General features: G+C 37.1%; 1 protein-coding gene across 1 annotated transcript in view; it reads right to left on the bottom strand.

Moving 5' to 3' along the window:
- LOC120079330 (Small GTP-binding protein) overlaps window positions 1-22349 on the bottom strand; it is a 78212-nt gene that overhangs the window by 51826 nt on the left and 4037 nt on the right. The window contains exons 4-7 of the mRNA XM_039033491.2: window positions 11985-12041; window positions 11724-11789; window positions 7626-7688; window positions 2014-2058 (exon numbers count right to left, since the gene is read on the bottom strand). Coding sequence (XP_038889419.2) covers window positions 2014-2058; window positions 7626-7688; window positions 11724-11789; window positions 11985-12041 — 231 coding nt within the window. The remainder of the gene's footprint in view (window positions 1-2013; window positions 2059-7625; window positions 7689-11723; window positions 11790-11984; window positions 12042-22349) is intronic.

Here is a 22349-nt window from a genome sequence, read left to right as displayed (position 1 = left end):
ACCACCTCCTTGAACTCAGACCTGGACCAACTATAATTGAAGAAAGACTAGATGATAGCAACATTTTTTCTTTTTTGAAACAGTAACAAGCTTTTCATTGATATAATAAAAAGAGAAAAGTGTTCAGAGTACCAGGAAACATAGAATCATAAAATTTAAGATGACAACAACTGAAAGTCTATAATTTCCTCATCTAGCAAACATCGAAAATAAAATGTTCCATGAAAAAGTTTCAACATCCCAATGATCAAAAACCGAACCAATATAGGAGAAGAAACTGAAAATAGCATCAGAAATATGACTTTAAAGAAAATCTATAAAACCAAGGATCTTGCCAAAATTTCCTTCCATTGCCTAATTTGAAAGAATGGAATTGATGTAGTTTGGTTTGATTATTAGGGCTCTCTTTGTAATTTATTTGATTTGTTAGCTAGATTGTTAGTTAGTTACTGTGGTTAATATGATTAGCCATCCTTGCAATTAGAGCCCATTAGTCCATGAGCTAAGCCTATCTATAAAGGCTAAAGCCTCCCGTTAAGAACTTAGATTAATGAAACATTTTTTTTAACACGAGACAACTTTTCATTGATTGAATGAAAAGAGAGTCTAATGCTCAATAGATACAAAACTCCTTAAAGGAGAAAAAGTAAATGCAATACAATTTCAAAAATTGAAGCATAATCATTAAAGATGCAACGAAAAAAACATAGTTATACGGATGACAAAATTGAACTAATATGGGAAGAAAAAAGCTGGCCAGTTAAGACTGATGTCCTGAGAAGAGTATCCAGCAGAGGTTGTGGTAAGAGAGCACCAAAGAGAGGCATTGAGATGTGCAGTGGCAAAAATATCTGAGCTGGAGCAACACTTTTCTTCAAAAATTCTTAAGTTTCGTTCCATCCATAAACTTGAAAGCAAAGCTTTTACTACATAAACTTGTCATAAGGCTTTGGGCTCTACCACATAGGCAAATAAAGCCAATGAAATATGTCATTTCATCAGCTTCAATATTTAAAGAGGACAAATATACAAGATGGAAATGAGTAACTTTTAGTCTAAGGTATACCTTCAGGGCCAAATTATTTCTCACAGTCCAAAGACTTCAGTATTTTTCAGTTCTTATTGACCTTTCAAGATCAGTGTCTTATTTGACACTGCAATCAAGGTATTTGTGGACTTTTTTCTCAACCAACATACTCTCATTTCTTATTAAATATCACAAAGTGTAGAAAGAGAAAAAAAAAAGTCACGGGTAGATTATGCTTCATCGGACGACAACGTGCCAGCGGCAGAGGAAGAGGAGGAGGAGGAGGAGGAGAATCGAAACCAACCGAAAAACCACACCATCAAGGAGCCTCAATTCCCCAAGCACAAGTCGAGGCTTCAATCTCCTCCCATCAACCAGCCCTAACAACGAAATTCTCGAGTGGAAGAAGATATGGCTGCCAATGCATCTTGAGAGAGAGAAACAATTGTTTTAGGATCTTCTCTTCTCACAAGTAGAGTTCATAGATCAAGCTTGCCTCACTCTGAAACGTTCCGGATACTTTAGGGCATTTTTTGGTTTACTAGAAGTAACATTTTCACTTAATAATAAGCAAGTTGTCCTCCCCAACACCCCCCCCCCCCCCCCCCTCCCCCTCCTATCGAAGTCTTCTAGAATTTTGTTTCATTGATGTAATGGTCATTGTCCCCTTCATCAACAGTTCACAGCAGAAGTTTCAGGTTGGTTGGTCTATGCAGGTGTACAATGTGAAGAATAGTGTGCTGATGTTCGATACAAAAAATGTGAAACAAGAGTGAGCAATGGCCGAAGTTCTAAGTGCTCGTCTCTTCAATCACTTTTCAGGAATTGCAATTATTTTTCAGTTGTGTGCAGTACGTGAAACTTTTTCCCCTTGAGAAATTAATGGGGCATAGTTTTGACATCCAATTACAGTCTCAATGGCTAACCAGTTATTCACTGGACAAGCGGAGCAAGCATGAATGATAAGAAAATATTTGAAAACTAACCTTTGCTGAACATTGTATTGCATTGCTACAATCAAGACCCACAATCTGCAACAATCGTGAAACAATAAGTTGAATTTTGGGAAGAAAATAAAAGTATTGCGTTTCTTTTCACTAATGAATCAAATACAAAGACCATTTCCAAATAAGGAAAAAACACTATTCTTGGCTACTACAATTTATTTTTAACTATGCCCTGTAACTAATTTTCCTCCAACAACAGTATAATAACTAGAAGTAACTTTTCTATCAATAGTATTTCCCACCCAATGTGCATTAGTATATACTTCAACTTGTAGATGGCCATGTTTTGGTAATAATATACCTTTACTTAGGGTCCCTTTCAAATATCTCAATATTTTATACACGACTTCAAAATCAGTAGGTCTAGGTGAGTGCATAAATTGACTTACCATACTTACAGCAAATGCAAAACTCGGGTGCATACTTGCTGAATTATGGTTTGAAAGAAATCAAAGGGTGTTTCATGCCAAAAAACTTGGATGGATGGATTGCTTTGAAGTAGCTCGACTAAACGCTTCATCTTGGTGTACTAGCTCTAAGCCATTTGAAGACTTCTCCATTCCAGACTTATGTTTAAATTGGCATGCTTTTAAGTTTTTATTTTTCTAGTTTAAATTAGTTCGAGATGTATTGTTCTAGTTTTGTTTTTGAAGTTTTGTCTCTTATGTACCTAGATTTTGTTTGTTAGTCCTTTCTCAAATATGATGAGGGTGCTACGGGGATTTCAATCTAGTAGAGATGCCCCGGTGCACCTGCTGATCCTTAGCTCTCTATATTCTTGCAACTTTCTATCAACTATTGTACTTTGAGCATTAGTCTCATTTCATTATCTTAATGAAGAGGCTTGTTTCCATTAAAAAATAAATAAATAAATTGACTCACCATAGATTAGGGTTGGCAAAATTCCCCATGGGGTCAGGTCCCTGTGGGGTCCCGCCCTGATACTGGGGATGGGGTCAAACCGGGGACCTCTTTAGGGACCCAAACTGGGGACGGGATGGGGATGGGGAGGATATCCCCACCTCGACCCCGACCCCGCCCCGCCCCGATTAGATTTTTAAATATATTATATATTATATATATAAATATATTAGATATTTTAATTTTTACATTTAGCCTAATTTTTAATTTAGCTCAATCTAAGCCCAACTAAAGTATCCAAGCTCAAACCAAGAAAATTTTGGGGGAAAAAAATTAAAAAAAGGTCCCTAACAAAGGGAAAACGAGGAATGGCTCCCCGTGTAGACCCGTTTCCCCGACGGGGAATCCCCACCCTCGTCCCCACCTTCAAATGGCGGGGGGTGGGGGTAAATTCCCCCATCGAGGACGAGGAATTCCTCCCCGCCCCGCCTCGGCCTCAGCCCCGTTGCCAACCCTACCATACATACAGCAAATGCAGTCTCCTCTGTGGATTTGAAAACTCCTCTCCTCACATCATCACAAATCTAATAGAACCCAAGTATGTTGAAATCTAAATAATAACAGAATTACAAGATAAACCAAGTGTTCGAGGTATTAGAATCCTCCTTTTCTTGAGTTTCCACTCAAGCCCTAAATCACTTACTAATTAATGCCTTCATTTCTCCTTCCCCCACTCCCTCTATTTATTGCAAAATATCATAACTTCTTTATCTATAGTCTACTCTTATAGCATTCTTATCATTACCAGCTCCTAAAACACACTTAAGGTATAGATATTGGATTCTTCTGTATTTTGGTCTCACAATAACATCTATACATTAGAGTTCAATATATATAGGCATGCATGAAAGCCCTATACTAAGAATAGTAAAAGAACAATAAAGGACAAAAGACTAATGATCACGCCTAGCTTGTTACAAACGCGATCAATTCAGGCTCGATTAAAAGAAACGAAGGAATACAAGGGCATATCAAAAACCCCCATTTAAGAAAAGGAGTACAACTAAGTAAAATATTGCCTAAAGAGTAATTACAAAACGATTTTCTTTTTCTTTTCTTTTCTTTTTATTTTTTTATTTTTTGATAGAAACAATTGCTTTCGTTGAGAAAAAATGAAGAATACAAAAGACATACAAAAAAAAATCAAGCTCACAAAAAGAACCTCACTAAAGAAAGGGTTGCCAACTAAGTAAGATATTGCCTAAAAAATGATTATAAAGTCTTTGAAACTGAAGTTCAAAGAGAAACATGGAATCTCACAAGGGGCCCTTTCCACACCACAGAATACTATTGTTTCTTTCTCCCCAAATGTCCCACAATAAAGCACACACACCCTTGCAAACCATAAAAAGACCTCTATCTAAAAGGCAGATGGAGCAAGGATTCCTCAATCACCAGACGAATGTCCCTCTGGCAAACAGTCACAAACTCAAACTCCTAAAAAAAATAATTCCATGCCGATCTCGTAAACTTACACTCCCAGAGAAGGTGGTCCAGATTTTCCTGTCTTCCGACAAAGGATACAACAGAAAAGACCCAGAAATCTTTCTCAAAAGCCCGTCCTCATGTTCACATAGCCAAGCATAACTTCCCAAGAAAATAATTTGACTTTCTTTGGAATCTTAATCCTCCATAAAATATCGAAAACCAACTCCACATCAGGCGACTGATCCAATAAGATCCTAAAGAAAGACTTACAAGAGAAGCCCTCCAAAGAACTAGGACTCCAAACACGAACATCCCGTCTCCTAAGTCTGAAATTAAAACCCTCAATCAAAGAGCGGAGAGAGGTCACCTCGTCATTTTCCTAGTGGACAACGACCGACAAAACCCAATGGAAAAGGAGATTTAGTTACCCAACCAAACCAAAAAAATCCGATACATTAACAATTTTTAAAGGAGGATAAATTATACAACCGAGGAAACGTCGAAGAGTGAGGTCTATCTCCCACTCAATGATCTTCCCAGAAAAACATTTCCTTACCATCCCCCACAACACAAAAAACCAGATTGGAAAAGGAAGGGAGCTGAAGAGTGATATCCTTCCCAAGATCATAATGTGTGCCTTTAACCCCTTTCGCCACCCATTTATGAGGATTGGGACCATGCTTACTCATAATAATCCTCTACCATAAGGATTTGGGCTCAAGGGCAAAATGCCATAGCCATTTAGGTAATAGAGCTTTGTTGTGTAATCTTAAATTTCCAAGCTTTAACCATAGACTTCCCCGCACCTTCCCAACTCACCAGATGACACTTTTTCCCTTCTTCCACTCCTTCCCAAAGAAACTCTCATAAGCTTCCCCAAACTCTTACAAACCGTGACAGGCACACAAAAAAGAGAAAAGTAATAAAGAGGAATTCCCCTCGACACCGATTTAAACAAAGTCATTCTCCCAACTTTGGAAAAGAAACTTTCTTCCAAGATGCAAGTCTCTTCCTTATCTTCTTGATGGGGCATCCCAAAAAGTGATAGCTCTTGGATTACCTCCAAGAGGGAGAGTCAGAGACCAAGGTAAGAAGAAGGAAAGGAACCAACCTCACAACCAACCAAACCCACCCACCTATTAAGCTTCTCTTGAGCATAGTTGATAAACGAAATCTGAAACTTACTCCTATTTATTTTAAGCCACGACATCGCCTCAAAGAACACAAGAATGTGGTTGGGGTACGGAAGGAATCCTCTTTGTTGGAACAGAAGAACAACGTATCATCTACAAACTGCAAATGACGTCACCTCCTTAGACCCAACCTTCAAAGGCTCAAGAATGCCACCATCCACCACCTTAAAGATGATGCGATTTAAAACATCCACAACAAAATGGAACAAGAATGGAGATAAAAGAGTCCCCTTGTCTCAAACCTCTATAGACCTTTACGGCCCCTTAGGAGAACCATTGATAAGGATCGAGGAATTCACATTTCCGACACAACCCTAAATCCACATTCTCCATTTATACTTGAAACCTTTCTTTTCCAAAACCTTATCTAGAAAGTCCCAATAAACATGGTCATAGGCTTTCTCAAAGTCAACCTTGTAAAGAACTCCCTCCTTATTCTGGGCTCTAAAATCCTCGACCACCTCATTTAAATAAGGGCCTGGTCGAGAATTTGTCTCCCAGCAACAAAAGCTCCTTGAGTCTCAAAGAATGTTGAAGGAAGCACTTTCCTTAAGCGATTTACAAGAACCTTAGCGAGGATCTTATAAACACTCATGATCTAGCTAATAGATCTAAAGTCCTTAACCCTATTGGCGTTTTTTTCTTAGGGATGAGACACACGAAGGTTTTCGAAAGGGAACGATTTTCCCTCTCAAAAAATTCCTTAAAAACATTTTCCAACTCAACCTTAAGAACAGTTATCTTGGAAGAATGACATAGAGAAACTATCCGGCCTTTGAGACTTACACTTATCACTCCCAAAACAGCTTTTCTAATTTTTTCCACTGTAAATGGGGCCACCAACTCTTCATCGTCCCTAGTTGAAATGAGACCCCAATCAATACCTTAAATTTAGATATCTTGATTTCCTCATTAATTCAAGTTATCTAGCTCCCATTCAGTTGTTGGATGAAGCTCATAATATTGGTCTTCGTCGTCTGCAATGTACTTTGTGATCTTGGTGAAGCTATATTTGCATGCTTTTGATTTTTTTCATCATATTCAAGGATTATTTTCCTCGGTGCAACCAGTCTTTTATTGGAATTGAATTTAAATTGTGTGTGATCTACAACAGTGGAATACTTTCCAAATGTTGGTTTGTTAGGATTTCAAGAGTTTGCTTTTGGAGTTTTCAAAGTTGCTGCATCTTTGAGGCTGTATCTTTGAGCATGAATCACTTTTCATTTTTTTTCTGAAAACTTTTGTTTATTTCAATATTTTTTGAAACATAAACAAACTTTTTATTGATATAATGAAAAGAGACTATTGCTCAGAGTATAAAGAAACATAACATCATACAACTCAAATAGAAATATGGGTCAGTAGATGCATCGGATTATCTTAACTAGACTGACACAACATTAGCATCCTCATCATTTCCCATTACAAAATAACCTCAATACGGGACATATAAGTCACAAAACGATACATCAAAAGGACTTAGACATACAAACAAAATCAACATAATTAAACAGTAGAAATAAAGGTGTTCCAATTGAGGCATATTTCTTGTATGGAGTAATCAGCAAAGAACTTGGATTATGAACTCCATGAAGATGCTAGAAGCCGTGCTGAAGCAAAACAGTCTTCTTTTCAATATGTGTGTATGTCTAGATATATATATATATGTATGTATGTACGTACGTACGTACGTATATATGTATATATGTTGTTAATTGACGGTGGTGATGTACTATGTATCCTTTTTTGGTTTTTGAGCTGTTTTCTATATCCCCAAAGGAGTTTATATTTTTCATTTCTTTTTCATTTCATCCATAAAAGAAAATTATTGTTTTTATGTTAAGGGGAAAAGAAAAAGGAGGGGAAGAAAGGGTGAAATAGTTGAACTGTTCCATCATTGCCAGTATTTCCATTGACAGCATCAAACATAAATTCGTGCTCACGGTATTTCGGCTTAAACAAGGAAAGTATCAATATAGACTGAGCAAATGTTACATCAAATAAAGCAATTCGTTCTTTTCTTTCCTTTTTTTTCCTTTTGGTACCAACCTCTTCAATCTCCTTCATCACACGAAGTGGGTCAGCACCCGGCAGATCTATTTTATTTAAAACCTACAACATATTAAATCAATAAGCAATCAATGAAATTATTACATTCAAATGCAACAAAGTATTAAGAAAAAAGTTAATGAGACCAAAAGTTATGATGATGGAAGAGATGTATATTGTATTTAGGAGCATGGCTCATAATTCACATCTATTTATTATTTGACAAGAAACAACTTTTCATTGCTAGATGAAAAAGAAATTGTTCAATGCAGATGATATTTTCATTACCAATGATGATCTAAGGGGGATCAATAATATGAAAAAGATGTTTGCAATGGTGAAACACCTATGAATCCAAATTTAGTTCAAAACCAAAGAAAAGAGGTAATGTCAATTGACAAAGACATGTATCAAATATTTGAGAAAAAGTTAATTTATTTGTCGCATACTTGGCTAGACATTACATTCTCTGCGATGAATGGTCCAAATAAATATCATCTTAGGGCTGTGAATATGATTTTAATATACATGAAAGGCACTCCAAATCATGGATTATTATTTCAAAGTCAACAAACATAATGGTTGGACTCTATACGAGTGCTAGTTAGAAATTTACATCTGGATATTTTTTGTAGCAACAAGTAGTACAAAAGTTGAATATCGAGCTCTAGCTTTTGGAATTTTTGAAGGGACATGAATTCAAAAGCTTTTTAAAGAACCAAGATAAAATCTTTTATGAGTTCATTAACAGAAATTTGTGATAGTCAAGTAGCATTCAGCAAAGCAAAAAAATCTTGTCTTTCTCCCAAAAAAAAATGGAAACAAACTTTTAATTAATATAAGGAAAAGAGACTAATGCTCAAGATACAAAGCTCAAAATACAATGATGCATAATAATAAGCATAATAATCCGGGGAACTATAGATCAGTAGGGGCACCTGGGCATCTCAATTAGGTTGACACCCCCATAGCACCCTCATCATATCCATTTACAAGATGAAACTATCAAAGCTAAAGACAAAGAGACTACTAGCTTGATTACAAAGAAGATATAAAAGCACTCCAATTAAGGCAAATGTCCTTAATAGAATAATCAACAAAAAAAAACTGATTGAGAGCACCAAGAAGAAGCTAACAAGCGGGCCGATCCAAACGGACCAGACCATTCAGTAGCCTTGTTGTGGAAGACTCTTTGGTTCTACTCAAACCAAATTTATGAAATCAAGGCTTTAACTGCATTAGACCAAAGAATATTTGTCTTAGGAGACAAAATAGGGCCAGTCAGAATGTGGGAGATGTTGTGAAAGAAAGAAATTGCTCAAGCAAAAAGGGAGGTGGGGACCAACTGAGTTTTGATCATTGGGTGACAGTGTACAAAGGAGGCTACCAGCTAAAAGGAGCTTTTGTAGGGTTTGGGAATCAGTGTGAAGGTTGGGAATGTTTTTGGGAGCAAGTGCTCATAGCTGGAGAGGGGCATCTCTCAAATAGCCAAGGGTTCTTCTTTTTATTCTCTTATTTTGTACTTCATGTTCTTAGTAGTATCGGATGAACTTTAAGCTTGTAATATCCTCAGAGACTTGGGATATTTGTTGATAAATAGTGTTAACGTACAGGGGAGGCTGCTATACACTGTTTTGGTGGTGTTTGTGTGCTTTGTTGGGTGTCTATGTATTTTCTGTGTGCAGGGACTTGGATACCTAACATTTGGTATCAAAGCACGTTCAATCCTGGGACAAACATCAGCTATGGCTCAGAAGTAATTGGAAGAGAGAGTGGAAGGGACGGAGAAAGAGATGCAGAGCATCAAGGAAATGTTGATTAATATGAACAAGAGTCTTGAGAAACTATCAAGCGATGTGAGAGAAATGTCGATCGAAAAGGGGAAGGAAGTGAGTACAATCTCAATCAAAAGTTTTGGGGTGAAGAAAACAGGAGATAGCAAAGGAGAATCTTCTCAGGCGAAAGATTTGGTGGCCAGCTCGGAAAAGGCAAATACAAAAAGATAGAGATGCCGGTTTTAGTGGTGAGAACCCAGATGCTTGGATCTATCGGGCTAAGAGGTATTTTGAGATCCATGAACTAACTGATGAAGAGAAAATTTGTGTGTCCGTAATCATTTTCGGACAAGATGAAGTTGTCTGGTATCACTGGACGAATAATCGGCGAAGTTCATGAGTTAGGAGGACTTTAAGGAACGATTGCAAGATCGTTTTTTTCATTTCAGTAGACGGTACCCTCCTATCACAGATGTGGAATCTGGAGATGGAGACCATGGTGGCCGATTATTGCAAGAGATTTGAGATAGCGATTGCGTCATTGCCGAAGGCAATCGAGAATGTACTTGAAACGACGATTTTGAATGAGCTACATCCAACGATCAGAGTAGGGGTAATAAGCCGACAGCCAGTGGGCTTAGACTAGATTATACAAGAGACTCAATTAGTGGAGGATAGAAATTTAATGATCCAATGGTCGATGAGATGAAAAGAGGCGGCCCAAATCAAGGTTCGGCCCGAAGGGGTAGTATGAAGAGCACAAGTCTCAAAAGTCAAATGACTTGGACACAATACCCTAAAGCGGTGGCAATGAAAAGTGTAACGATGCCAAAGAAGGGAGGAACGGTGAGGAAGAATCCTCTAATTAAACGATTGTCTGATGCGGAATACCAAGATCGACGAGAGAAGGGCCTTTGTTTCCATTGCAATGAGAAGTTCTTCATCGGTCATCAGTGCAAGGTGAAAGAGAAAAGAGAATTGATGTTGCTAATAGCATGCGAAGATGGGGAAGCAAAAGAAATGGAACCTGGACCTAAAAACGAAGAAATCAAAGACAAAACGACGGGTGTAAAAGATACGGTGGAGTTAGCATTGCGGTCTGTGTCGGGTTTCTCAGCCTCGAGAATTATGAAAGTTAAAGGGACAATTAAGGGATACGTTGTAATGGTGATGATAGATTGTGGAGCCACACACAATTTCATACATCATAAAATTGTAGACCAGTTGGAATTGTCTGTGACTGAGACCACGAATTATGGAATGGTGATTGGAAATGGAACGATGATGAAAGGAAAAGGGGTATGCAAGGCGGTGAGTATAGTGCTTCCAACCGTCACAGTCACCGATAATTTCTTACCGTTAGAAATAGGGAACATGGATTCAATCTTAGGGCTTCTCTAGTTACATTTGATGGGATACATGGGCATAGATTGGTCGAGCATGACAATAACCTTCACAAAAAGTGAGACGAGAGTAACAATAGAAGGGGATCCGTCTTTAACTAAACTAGAGGTAACCTTGAAAATGATGATCCAGACCTGGGACAAAGAGGATCAAGGCTTCCTTAATGAATTTCAGAATCTACAGACTGATGAAAATGAAAATGTCAAAGGAACAAGTAATGAAGAAAAGATTTTGGTAATTGACAGAGATATCAGAGAGTTAATAAAAGAATTCAGTGAATTTTCAGACTCCCACTGAACTTCCACCCAAAAGGGAGGTGGATCATCGAATAACTTTGAAGGAAGGCCAGGATCCAATCAATGTTAGACCATACAAGTATGCCCATGTTTAGAAAGAGGAGATTGAATGGTTGGTCAGTGATATGCTGTCCACCGGAATTATTCGACCCAGTAATAGCCCATTCTCCAGTCCGGTTCTCTTAGTCAAGAAGAAAGACGAGGAACAAAGGTTTTGCGTGGATTATAGATGACTGAATAATGTGACAGTGCCAGATAAATTTCCAATGTCGATGATTGAAAAATTATTGGACGAACTCCATGGGTCCACTATATATTCTAGTAGATGATATATAATTAAATCTACCTTCATCCATAAGTTTAAGCTTTTAGGTCAATTGGTGATTTAATATATAAGCATACATGGAAGTCATAGACTAATTGTGCTCAATATTGGAAAAAATATTTTCTTGTATTTTAGATTAGAAAGGCACGTATATATATAGTTGTACAAGAGAACCCAAAACTAAAGAATATACAATTACAATAAAGGACAACTATACGTATTAAATATAACACTAAGAATAGTAGAATTACAATAAAAACAAAAACGTACAAAAGAGAAGTATAACAATAAAACTTACAGGGATAATTTCTAAGTTGTTCTCTAGAGCCAAATAGACATTTGCCAGTGTTTGTGCCTCCACACCCTAATATAGATTTGCATACGAGTTAAACTAAGCAAAAGATAATTGAAATCGAGCTACGAAAAAAACAAGATAGGTTCATAGTAACATTGCCAAATAGCACACAATTAATGTACAAAGATTTCCTACATACGTAGCAAATTGGAAGACATGTAATCAACTAATGCTAACACAAAGTAACCATCTAGAATGATTTACCTGTGAAGCATCTACAACAAGGAGAGCACCTTCACAGGCCGCAAGAGATCGAGAAACCTAGCAAAAAAGGGGAAGTTAAGTGAAGTTGAAATATCATGGCTATAATTTCATTTTTTTTAATAAAAACATCAGCTTTCATTTAGAAAAAATTGAAAGAATACAAGGGCATACAAAAAGACAGTCCCACGATAAAAAGGGGAGAATCCACTAAAGAAAGGATCTCCAACTATACAAAATAGTGCCTATAGAATAATAACAAAAGGTCTTGAGAATCAAAGTTCAAAAGGAAACATGAAACCTAACAAGGGACCAAACATTACTAGAATTCCTCTCCGACCCTCTAAACACCCTAAATATCCCGTTATCCCACTCCCCTCAAAGAACCCATAAAAAAGTGCACACCCCATAAAACCATAAAAAGCAACCCTCCTCACAATGGGGTGCATGGATGAGGAACTCTGCGATCATATCACTAGTGTCTCTGTGTCAAGCATGTAAGAATCTAAACATGTCCAAAGAATATGTTTCAAGTCTTCCTCTGCCTTCCGACAAAGAATACAACAAATGACCAAACTAACAAGGGCATTTTCCTTGCAAGTCTATCCATTGTGTTAGCACAACGATGCAAAACTTGTTGAGTAAAAAAATTCACTTTCCTAAGAATCTTAATCCTCCTGAGCATCGAAAAGACCAATTGCACTATGGGAGAAGGGTCAATCAAACTATCAAAAAAAAATCTACACAAAAATCTCTCTAAAGGATTGAGACTCTATACCCTCAAACCCCTTCTCTCAAGCTTAAAAGTGTGTTCCTCAAGCACAAAACAAAAGCGAGACCACATATGTTGCTTCCCTATCAAATAAAGAACGAAGAAACCCGAAAGAGAAAGAACAGGAGCTCCCTGACCAAACAAAAAAGTCATGCAAAACAATTTTCAAGGGCAGATAAATGATATCTAGGAGAAATATAAAGCATAAAATTTATCCCCCCACCTACTAATCTTCCCAAAAATACGTTTCATTTCCCTCTCGACCTCTCCCACTTCACATGGATCAAGTGAGCAAAAGAAGGAAGCACCACAGCAATATCCATCCATAAGTTTTGGCATGTGCCTTAACCCCATTTAGCCACTCAAAAGGATGAGGACAATGTTTACTAGCAATGATCCTATGCAAAAGAGAGTTGGGCTATGGGGGAAACGCCAAAGCTATTTGGCTAACAACGATTTGTTACGGGACCTTAATTCCCAATTTCTGATTCTCTAGGTTGATCGACTTCTCGATGATCTCCTATCTAACCAAATGTGTCTCTTTTCCTTTTCCTTCATCCATCCCTTCCCAAAGGAAATTATGCATAAGCCTCTCTAAGATCTTACAAATCTCACTCGAAGCTTTAAAAAGGGAGAAATAATAAATAGGGATGTCACTCAAACAGACTCGACCAATACAAGTCTTTCAACTTTAGAGAAGAAACGCTTTTTTCCAAGAGGCTAATCTTTTCTAAACTTTTATCCACCACGGACTTCCAAAAAGATAAGGATTTAGGGTACTTCCAAAAGAAATACCTAGATAAGAAGAAAACCAACTTTGCAACCCACCAAGATGTAGCCTATATGATAAAAGGAGAGAAATCTCCAATTTATATATATATATATATATATAAAATCAAAAATCAAAAAATCAAAGTCTTTATTATGAATCAAAAGTTATCAAAACAAGAAGACAATCTCTCTATTTATAGAGAATTGGAAAGCAAACTAATCCTAATCCTAATCCAAATTAATCAAAGAAATTAATCCTAATCCAAATTAATCAAAGAAATTAATCCTAATCCTAATAAACCAAGGAAACTAATTCTAATCCTAATCAATCAATGAAACTAATCCTAAACTTAATCAATTAAAGATTTTGACCAAGATACCCTAATTTACCCTTATCCTACTACATCATTCTTATCCCTCCTAAAAAACTCATTCTCAAGCTTCATTTCCTAAACAAAACCACCAAATTAAGCTTTAACTGAAGGAGAACGAGGAATTGATTCTATCTGAAAACCACATTTTTCAATTGTTATAGATCTAATATTAGGGATATTTTATTGTTCTAGATATGTTTGTTATATTTTTCTTTTATGGCCTTTTCTACGATTTCCTTCTTTGGTCACTCTTGTACACTTGTATATATATTTCTTTAATGAATGGAACAAAGAATTCTCATTTTCTCAAACCTAAGAGTTTTACATGGTATCAGAGCTCTAGAAAATTAGGGTTTTGTGGACCTTAAGATTTGAGAATTTAGAACCCTTTTGTGTATCATCTAGGGTTTTGTGGAGGGGTGGGTTTATATTTTTTAACACCACCCTATCCAACGAGGAGCCCAGTCGTCGATATGCAGAACCCCAAAGTTCGGTGTCCATCTGACCAATGCGTGAAGCTCACGCCGTAACATCTCTCCGTTGTCCGATCCATGCACCGGCATGTATAGGCGTGTGCGCTGCCCGTTTTGGTTCGTCTTCTGTGGGTGTCATCGGAGTTGTTTCCTCTCTTTGGTGGTGTGTTTGTTTGGCTTTATACTCACTGTTTGTGGTTCATTAAAAGAAAAATCTCTTCGATAAATTAGGGTTTGCTTCAATAAATTAGATTTTAATTTGTATTTCTATCTGGTTTTTTAAGGTAATGACTGACAAGAAACCAATAGTCATGTCTAAGATGATTCCTATGGTGTCAAAAGTAACTGAACGCAAATTGAATGGATCAAATTACTATTCATGGAGATCAAATGTTTGCCAGTTTATTAGGAGCATTGAGATGGATGATCATATCACAGAAGAGCCACCGACTGATGCTACTAAAAATATTTGGTGATGGGATGATTCAAGAATGCTTCTATAGATCAAAAATTCTATTGACTGTGAAATCATTGAGTTAGTAAATCATGCGAATCAGTCAAGGAACTACAAGTATATATGGAATTTCTTTATTATAGGAAAAAGAATATTAGTAGAGTGTTTGATGTCTGTAAGACTCTATATCAACCTAATCAAGGAGAGAAATCCCTTACAAGTTACTTTATGGAGATCAAAAATACATGTGCAGAATTCAATGCCTTGATGCCAATTAACACTGATCCAAAAGTTCTAATGGCTCAACGTGAAAAGTTGTTTATCATGAGAGTTCCTTAGTTGGTGTTGCACCTAAAAATGAGATGGCTGAAGATCAAGTTTTGTCAAGCTCAAACATCTCATCGTTGGAAGACGCTTATACTCAAATACTGCGTACAGAGAAGCCACAAACAATTATGCCATCTGATTCTAGCAGTGCTTTGATTGGGTGCACAAATGACTATAGAGGTAATAAGGGGGTTGGATCAAATAGCTTCAAAGGTTATCACAATAACCAACAATCAAATTCAGGTGATGTTTGCTATTACTATCATAAACCTAGTCATACGAAACGTGAATGTAGAAAATTGTTGAATAAGTGTCATTTGCACATGTCGCGTCTACTCCTGATAATCTTGACAAGTCAATTACGATTTCTGTAGAAAATTTTGCTAAATTTTAACAATATCAGGAGTCATTGAAGGCATCATCTTCAACTCCCATTACTGCCAACGGATAGACAAGTAACATCTCTAAATGTCTTCTTTCCTCCATTTCGAAATGGGTCATTGACTCTGCCGCTACAGACCATATGACAAGTAACCCCAGTTTATTCTCTAATTTTTGTACATCTACCTCTACACCTAATGTCACTATAGCTGATGGAACTTCCACTCCTGTTTTAGGTTCGGGAACCGTCCATCTTACTGAATCAATTTCTTTGCCTCAGTTTAAATTTACCACAGTTCTCTTTTAATTTGATTTCAGTCAATAAACTCACTCGTGATCTTCATTGTTGTGTCTCCTTTTTAACCTAGTTATTGCTTATTTCAGGATCTTATAATGAAGCAAACTATTGGTAAATGGCATGAATTTTAAGGTCTTTACATCTTTGAACCACAAATATCTACAACCATCACATGCTTTAGCGTATCGTCTCCCCCTGAAGAACATTGTTGTTTGGGTGATTCGTCTATCTCTGTGTTGAAGAGTCTTCGTCCCCAGCTTCAGCATTTGCCTTCTTTAGATTGTAAGTCATGTCAGTTCGTTAAATTTCATTGTTTGATTTTGTATCTTTGAGTCACTAAACGAGCTAGTGCTCCTTTTAAATTAGTCCATTCTAATGTTTGGGTCCATGTCCTATTGAGTCCAAATAAGGGTTTCGGTATTTTGTTACATTTGTCAATGACTATTCTCGTGTAAAGTGGTTATATTTAATGAAAAATTGTTCTGAGTTACTTTCTCATTTTCGTAACTTTCATGCTGAAATTCAAACTCAGTTTAGTAATGCTCTTAAAATCTTATGGAGCGATAATTCAAAAGAATATTTCTCTCATGCACTTAAGTCTTATTTAGATGCCCATAGCATTCTTCATCAATCTTCTTGTGTTGATACTCCATCTCAAAATGGGGTTGCAAAACAAAAGAATCGTATCAAACTTAAGGTAGTACAAGCCCTCAAATTTAAGGTAGAAACACACCCACATCCCTATAAGGTGGGATGGATCAAAAAGGGTGGTGAAGCCATAGTAAATGAAATATGCACGCTACCACCTTCCATTGGGAGCCACTTCAAGGACCAAATAATCTGTGATGTGATAGACATGGACGCTTGTCATGTCCTCCTTAGCCGCCATGGCAATTTGATAATCAAACCTTACATAGGGGTCATGACAATACATATCAGTTTGATTGGATGGGGAAAAAGGTGCTACTCATGCCACTACCAATCTCTACTCATCAGCTGAAAGCAAACAGCCCAAATAAGCAAGACGGACAATTATTCTCCTTAGTTCTCTCCAAACAGGCTATACGCCAAGCATCTACCTTCACATTGGCACTCTAAGAATGTCAGGAGGTTCCCTACCAACACAACACACTGGACCCCCGAGTACTTGAATTACTTAATAACCTTACAAAATTTCCAGATGGTCTACCACCTCTTCAAGACATTCAGCACAACATTGATTTCATCCCAGGAACCATCCTTCCTCACTTTCCCCACTATAAAATGGGTCCGAGAGAATATCAAGCACTTCATGACATCATTCAAGACCTCTTGCACAACAACACATCCGACCAAGCCTTAGTCCTTGCAATGTTCCAGCTTTGTTGGCACCTAAAACAGATGGTAGTTGGCGACTTTGTATAGACAGCAGGGCAATCAATAGAATAACAATCAAATACCGTTTCCCAATTCCTCGAATTAATGACCTTTTAGATCAGCTAGTTGGTTCTAAAATATTTTCCAAAACTGTCAGAACAGAATTAGAGAAGGGGATGAACTGAAAACAGCATTCAAGACCAATGAAGGACTATTTGAATGGCTTGTAATGCCATTTGGCCTCTCCAATGCCCCAAGCACCTTTATGAGGCTAATGAACTAAATCTTCCTTCCATATATTAACAAATTCGTAGTCGTGTATTTTGATGACATCCTCATCTACAGCAAAACAACAACTGACCACTTAACTCATTTACAAGAAGTTTTTTCTACTTTAGCCTCTAATCACTTCGTTATCAATATTAAGAAATGTGTTTTCCTCGCTAATCAAATATCATTTTTAGGATTTGTGATTAATGACAAGGGAATTGAAGCAGATCCAACAAAAATTAAAGCTATCCAGAGCTGGCTTTCCGCAGTGAAAGAGGTTCAATCATTTTTTAAGTCTTGCATCTTTTTATAGAAAGTTTATTTGAAATTTCAGTACCCTTGCAGCACCACTAACAAATTGCCTAAAGAAAGGACAGTTTAATTGATCCAAAGAAGCAACCAACAGCTTCCACATTTTAAACTCCAACTCACATCCCCACCAATCCTAGCCCCACCAGACTTCACCAAACCTTTCCAAATTTCCATTGATGCTTGTTGTGTGGGAATAGTAGCTGCCTTAACTCAAGAATCTCACCCAATAGAATACTTTAGTGAGAAACTTAGTGAAGCTAGGGAAAAATGGACTACTTATGAGCAAGAACTATATGCCTTAGTTAGGGCTTTACAATATTAGGAACACTATTTAATCAGTAAAGAATTCATCCTCCTAACTGACCACTATTCCCTAAAATTCATTCACTTTCAAAAACATGTTAATAGAATGCATGCTAGGTGGATTTGAAGAAAAAAGAAAAAGGGAAAAAGAAAAAGAAAAAGAAGAAAAAGGAAAAAAAAAAAGGCATTCTAGGTGGATATCCTTTATTCAAAAATTTGATTGTCATTAAACACACTTCTAGTGCTTCTAACAAAGTTGCAGATGCCTCGGCAGAAAATCTACACTTCTAACCTTACTACACGGATCTATTACTGCTTTTGACATGCTACCAAAATATTATGAACTAGACCCGAATTTTGGTGTAATCTGGAAGCAACACCAATCCCACATCGGGAACAAAGACTTCCATATTATGGATAACTTTCTGTTTAAAGGCAACCTATTATGCATTCCACAAGGATCCCTCGCACTATTTGCAAAAACTCACTCCAATGGCCTAGTTGGCCACTTTGGAAAAGACAAAACGTATGCAGCTTTGGCTGAAAGATTTTTTTGGCCTCAATTACAAAAGGATGTTAACAATTTTGTTAAGAGATGCCTAATTTGCCAAAAAGCAAAAGAACACCCCCAAAATGTTGGTCTCTATACTCCTCTATCAATTCCTACTAATTTTCTTTAGAAAAAGGAAACAAACCTCTTCATTAAGATAATGAAAGATGTTACAATATAATTGAAAGGACACAAGAACAAAAAAGACGGATCAGAAAGTGCACCCAGACATCTCAACTAGGTTGACACCTCCTTAGCACTCTCATCATATCCTAAATAGAAAAGTAAAGATGACAAAACAATGACACAAAAGTCGTGCCTGGTATAATGGGCTTACACAAGTGTAAATAACCTAAACAAAATACATTGAACAAAAAAACTAGAATCATTCAAGGGTTTTTAGGTAGGAGGAAAGATGAAGGCGTTCCAGTATGTCTTGAATGGAGAAATCTTGAAAATCTTTGGATAGAGAGCACCAAGAAGAGGCATTAATACGGGCTGTCTCGAATCTGTACGTCCAAGGAGAATCTTTGTCATGAAACACTCTTTGGTTCCTTTCGAACCATAATTCTGATAACAAGGCCTTCACTGCATTGATCCAAATTAATCTTGGCTTCTTTTTCATTTTAGGACCAATCAAAAGTTGGAGGACATTAGCCTTGAAGTCATTACCGAATACCCAACTGGTATTAAAGCAATTAAGCAAATAGAGCCAACATTTTTCTGCATACACACTTCTGAAGAATAAGTGTAGCAGATTTTCAGAGTCTGCCAAGCAGAGAGAACAAGCTTGTGGTGAGATATGGTGAGTGGGGAGCTTCTTTTGCAGAATATCTGCACAATTTAGCAGTCCATGCAGCATTATCCAAATCATAGTGTTTATCCTCCTTGGACTTTTAGATTTCCACAATGCCAATTCTAGGTGTTTTCCAATTGGAGAGGCCAAGAATAGATGTTTGACAAGGGATTTTACTGAAAAGGACCCATTCGATTCTAAAGTCCACCATCTTTTATCTGGAACTAAATTTAGTGGAGAGGTGGAAATCTGTCCAATAAGGAGTCGGAAATCTTCTAACTCATCATCCTTCAGTAGTCTTCGGAAGTGGATGGACCATGATTCAAGTGCGTCATCCCAAAAATCATGGACAGCTCTGTCAAGCTTAGTAGAAATGGTGAAAAGTCTTGGAAAGGAGGTTTTTAGAGGAACAAAGTCCAGCCAAGGGTCGTTCCAAAAAGCAGCCCTTCTACCGTTGCCTATTTTAAAAGATGCCAAAGCTTCTACTTTTAACCAAGTCCTTGATATGTTAACCCATGGACTTCGTAAGCTGCAATTAACTTTTCCATTGGTATGCCAGCCGAACGTGCTTCTACCATGGATACTTTTTATCACTTAACTCCATAGGGATTTTTCATCAATGATAAACTTCCACCCCTATTTGGCTAGAAGGCTTTGGTTTTTAATTTTCAGACCTCCAATGTCGAGCCCACCATCTTCTTGCGAGCGAGTGACAAAATCCCATTTAACCAAGTGATTTAGTTTACTTCCCGAGTGCCCTTCCCAGAAAAAGTTTCTCAATAGTCTTTCAATAATCTGGATCACCTTTTCTGGCATCAAGAATATTGACATGTAGTATTATAAAGGGATGTGAGATAATACAAACTTACAAAGAGTAGAACGTCCTCCTCTAGAGAGATTGTATCTTTTTCATTTGTCCAATTTGCTTTGAATTTTATCAATCACTGGTTGCCAGAAAGTCACTTGTTTTGGATATCCACCTAACGGGAGGCCAAGGTACATGAAAGGGAGGTGGACAGCCATGCAATTCAATCTAGATGCTTCTGCTTTTAGCTTGATATTATCGATATTGATACCACTTAAAGCTGATTTGTCCCAATTTATCTTCAGACTGATTCCTACTAATATATGGGAAGATTTATCCATGGATTTTATCCTTGGATTACCAAGGACTCAACGAGGATTTGACTTTATCTTTGTAATCGTCAACAGATTTAGCAAGATGGCCCACTTTATCCCCTGTCAAAAGACATCTGATGCCTTTAATATTGCCCATTTGTTCTTAAAATAAGTCGTTTGACTTCATGGCATCCCAGAAACTATAGTATCCGACAAGGATGTAAAATTCATGAGTTTCTTTTGGAAAAGCCTATGGAAAAAAACTAGGCACCAAACTAAAATTCAGCTCAACAAGTCACCCTCAAACGGATGGCCAAACTGAGGTAACAAATAGAACCTTGGGCAATCTTCTTCGTTGGCTAAGCAGTGATCAACCTCGAAGATGGGACCTCACAATTCCACATGCAGAATTTGCACATAATAATATGCAAAACCACTCAACAAGGAAGTGCCCCTTCGAAATTATTTATAGTCATCCTCCCCGTTTAACTTTAAATCTTACTAATTTACCATCTTTTGTTAATCTCAACCCAAAAGCTGACCTCGTGATTGATTGAGTTCAGAAAATACACCTGGAAGTCGTTGCCAACCTCACTGCTGCAAACTCAAAATATAAAGAAGCAACTGACAAACATCAACGAAAATCAACATTCTCCCCCGGTGACCTTGTCATATCGCATCTAATCCAATGTTCCATGAGAGGACTAAACATATTGAAGTTGATTGTCATTTAGTACGTGAGAAAATTCAACAAGGTTTGGTATCTACAAGATATGTGAAGACTCAAAAGCAATTAGGAGATATCTTCACCAAAGCATTGAATAAAACACATGTAGATTATTTATGTAACAAGTTGGGCATCATTAACATATATGCTCCAACTTGAGGGGGAGTGTTATAGTTCTAATACTAAGGAAATTTTATTGTTGTAAATATCTTTGTTATATTTTCCTTTTATGGCCTTTTCTACGATTTTCTTCTTTGGTCACTCTTGTACACTTGTTTATATCTACTTCTTTAGTTAATGGAATAAAGAATTCTAATTCTCTCAAACCTAAGAGTTTTACATCAATCAAAGCAGAGAACTTGGCAAGAAGAATACAAAGTTTTTTTCGATGATTTGTAAAAATTTCAAAAAAAATCATTGCCCGTGGAAATGTTGCATTTCAACTGCAACTACAAAGATTGAAGGAGTCCGTAAAAAATTTGAGAATTGTATAGCATGACCCTCATCAAAAATTTTCTTTAGTTGCTGAGAATTTTATACACACTTCCCACAAAGATTTTGCTCAACCATTTTAGCCAAAGTTTGAGTATTAGAGCAACCCATAAACCCATTTGAAAAGTTGTTGTCGCATAACCTGGAATTTGTGAAGAAATAGCTTGAAATAAACTCGCGAAAGGGGAGGCAGCAAATCAAAACTAGGGAAGAGCGAACCCGGGTCAAATCGCATGGAACACATGTTAGAAATTGACCACGCATGTTGGGTCGGATCACGTGGGTTAGTTCGAATGGATCATGTGTTTCCACGTATTTTTCCTTGTCTTTCAAGCAATCGGCTGCAACCAGAGATTCAAACTTCTTTAGATGGGGTTGCCCATGGTTGTCGTCTTCTTTCTTCAACACAACTTCCTTAGCTTTTGCTCTATATTTTTTTTTTTTTTGCTCACTTTTTCTTCTTTCCTCAATTGGTCCATGTGTGGGATCCAAATGTCTTTTGGGTTTTCTGTCTTATGCATTTCTTACAAGATTCTACAACCTTAGTTGAATTCTTGATCTTCGTTTAATCCAACAAGCTCTTAGTTTTGATT

Source organism: Benincasa hispida, chromosome 6, assembly GCF_027475165.1.
Source record: "Benincasa hispida cultivar pf3 chromosome 6, pf3_genome.v1.1, whole genome shotgun sequence".
Lineage (NCBI taxonomy): Eukaryota > Viridiplantae > Streptophyta > Magnoliopsida > Cucurbitales > Cucurbitaceae > Benincasa > Benincasa hispida.
The sequence above is the reverse complement of the archived record's forward strand: the minus strand, read 5'-3'. Positions and strand labels throughout refer to the sequence as shown.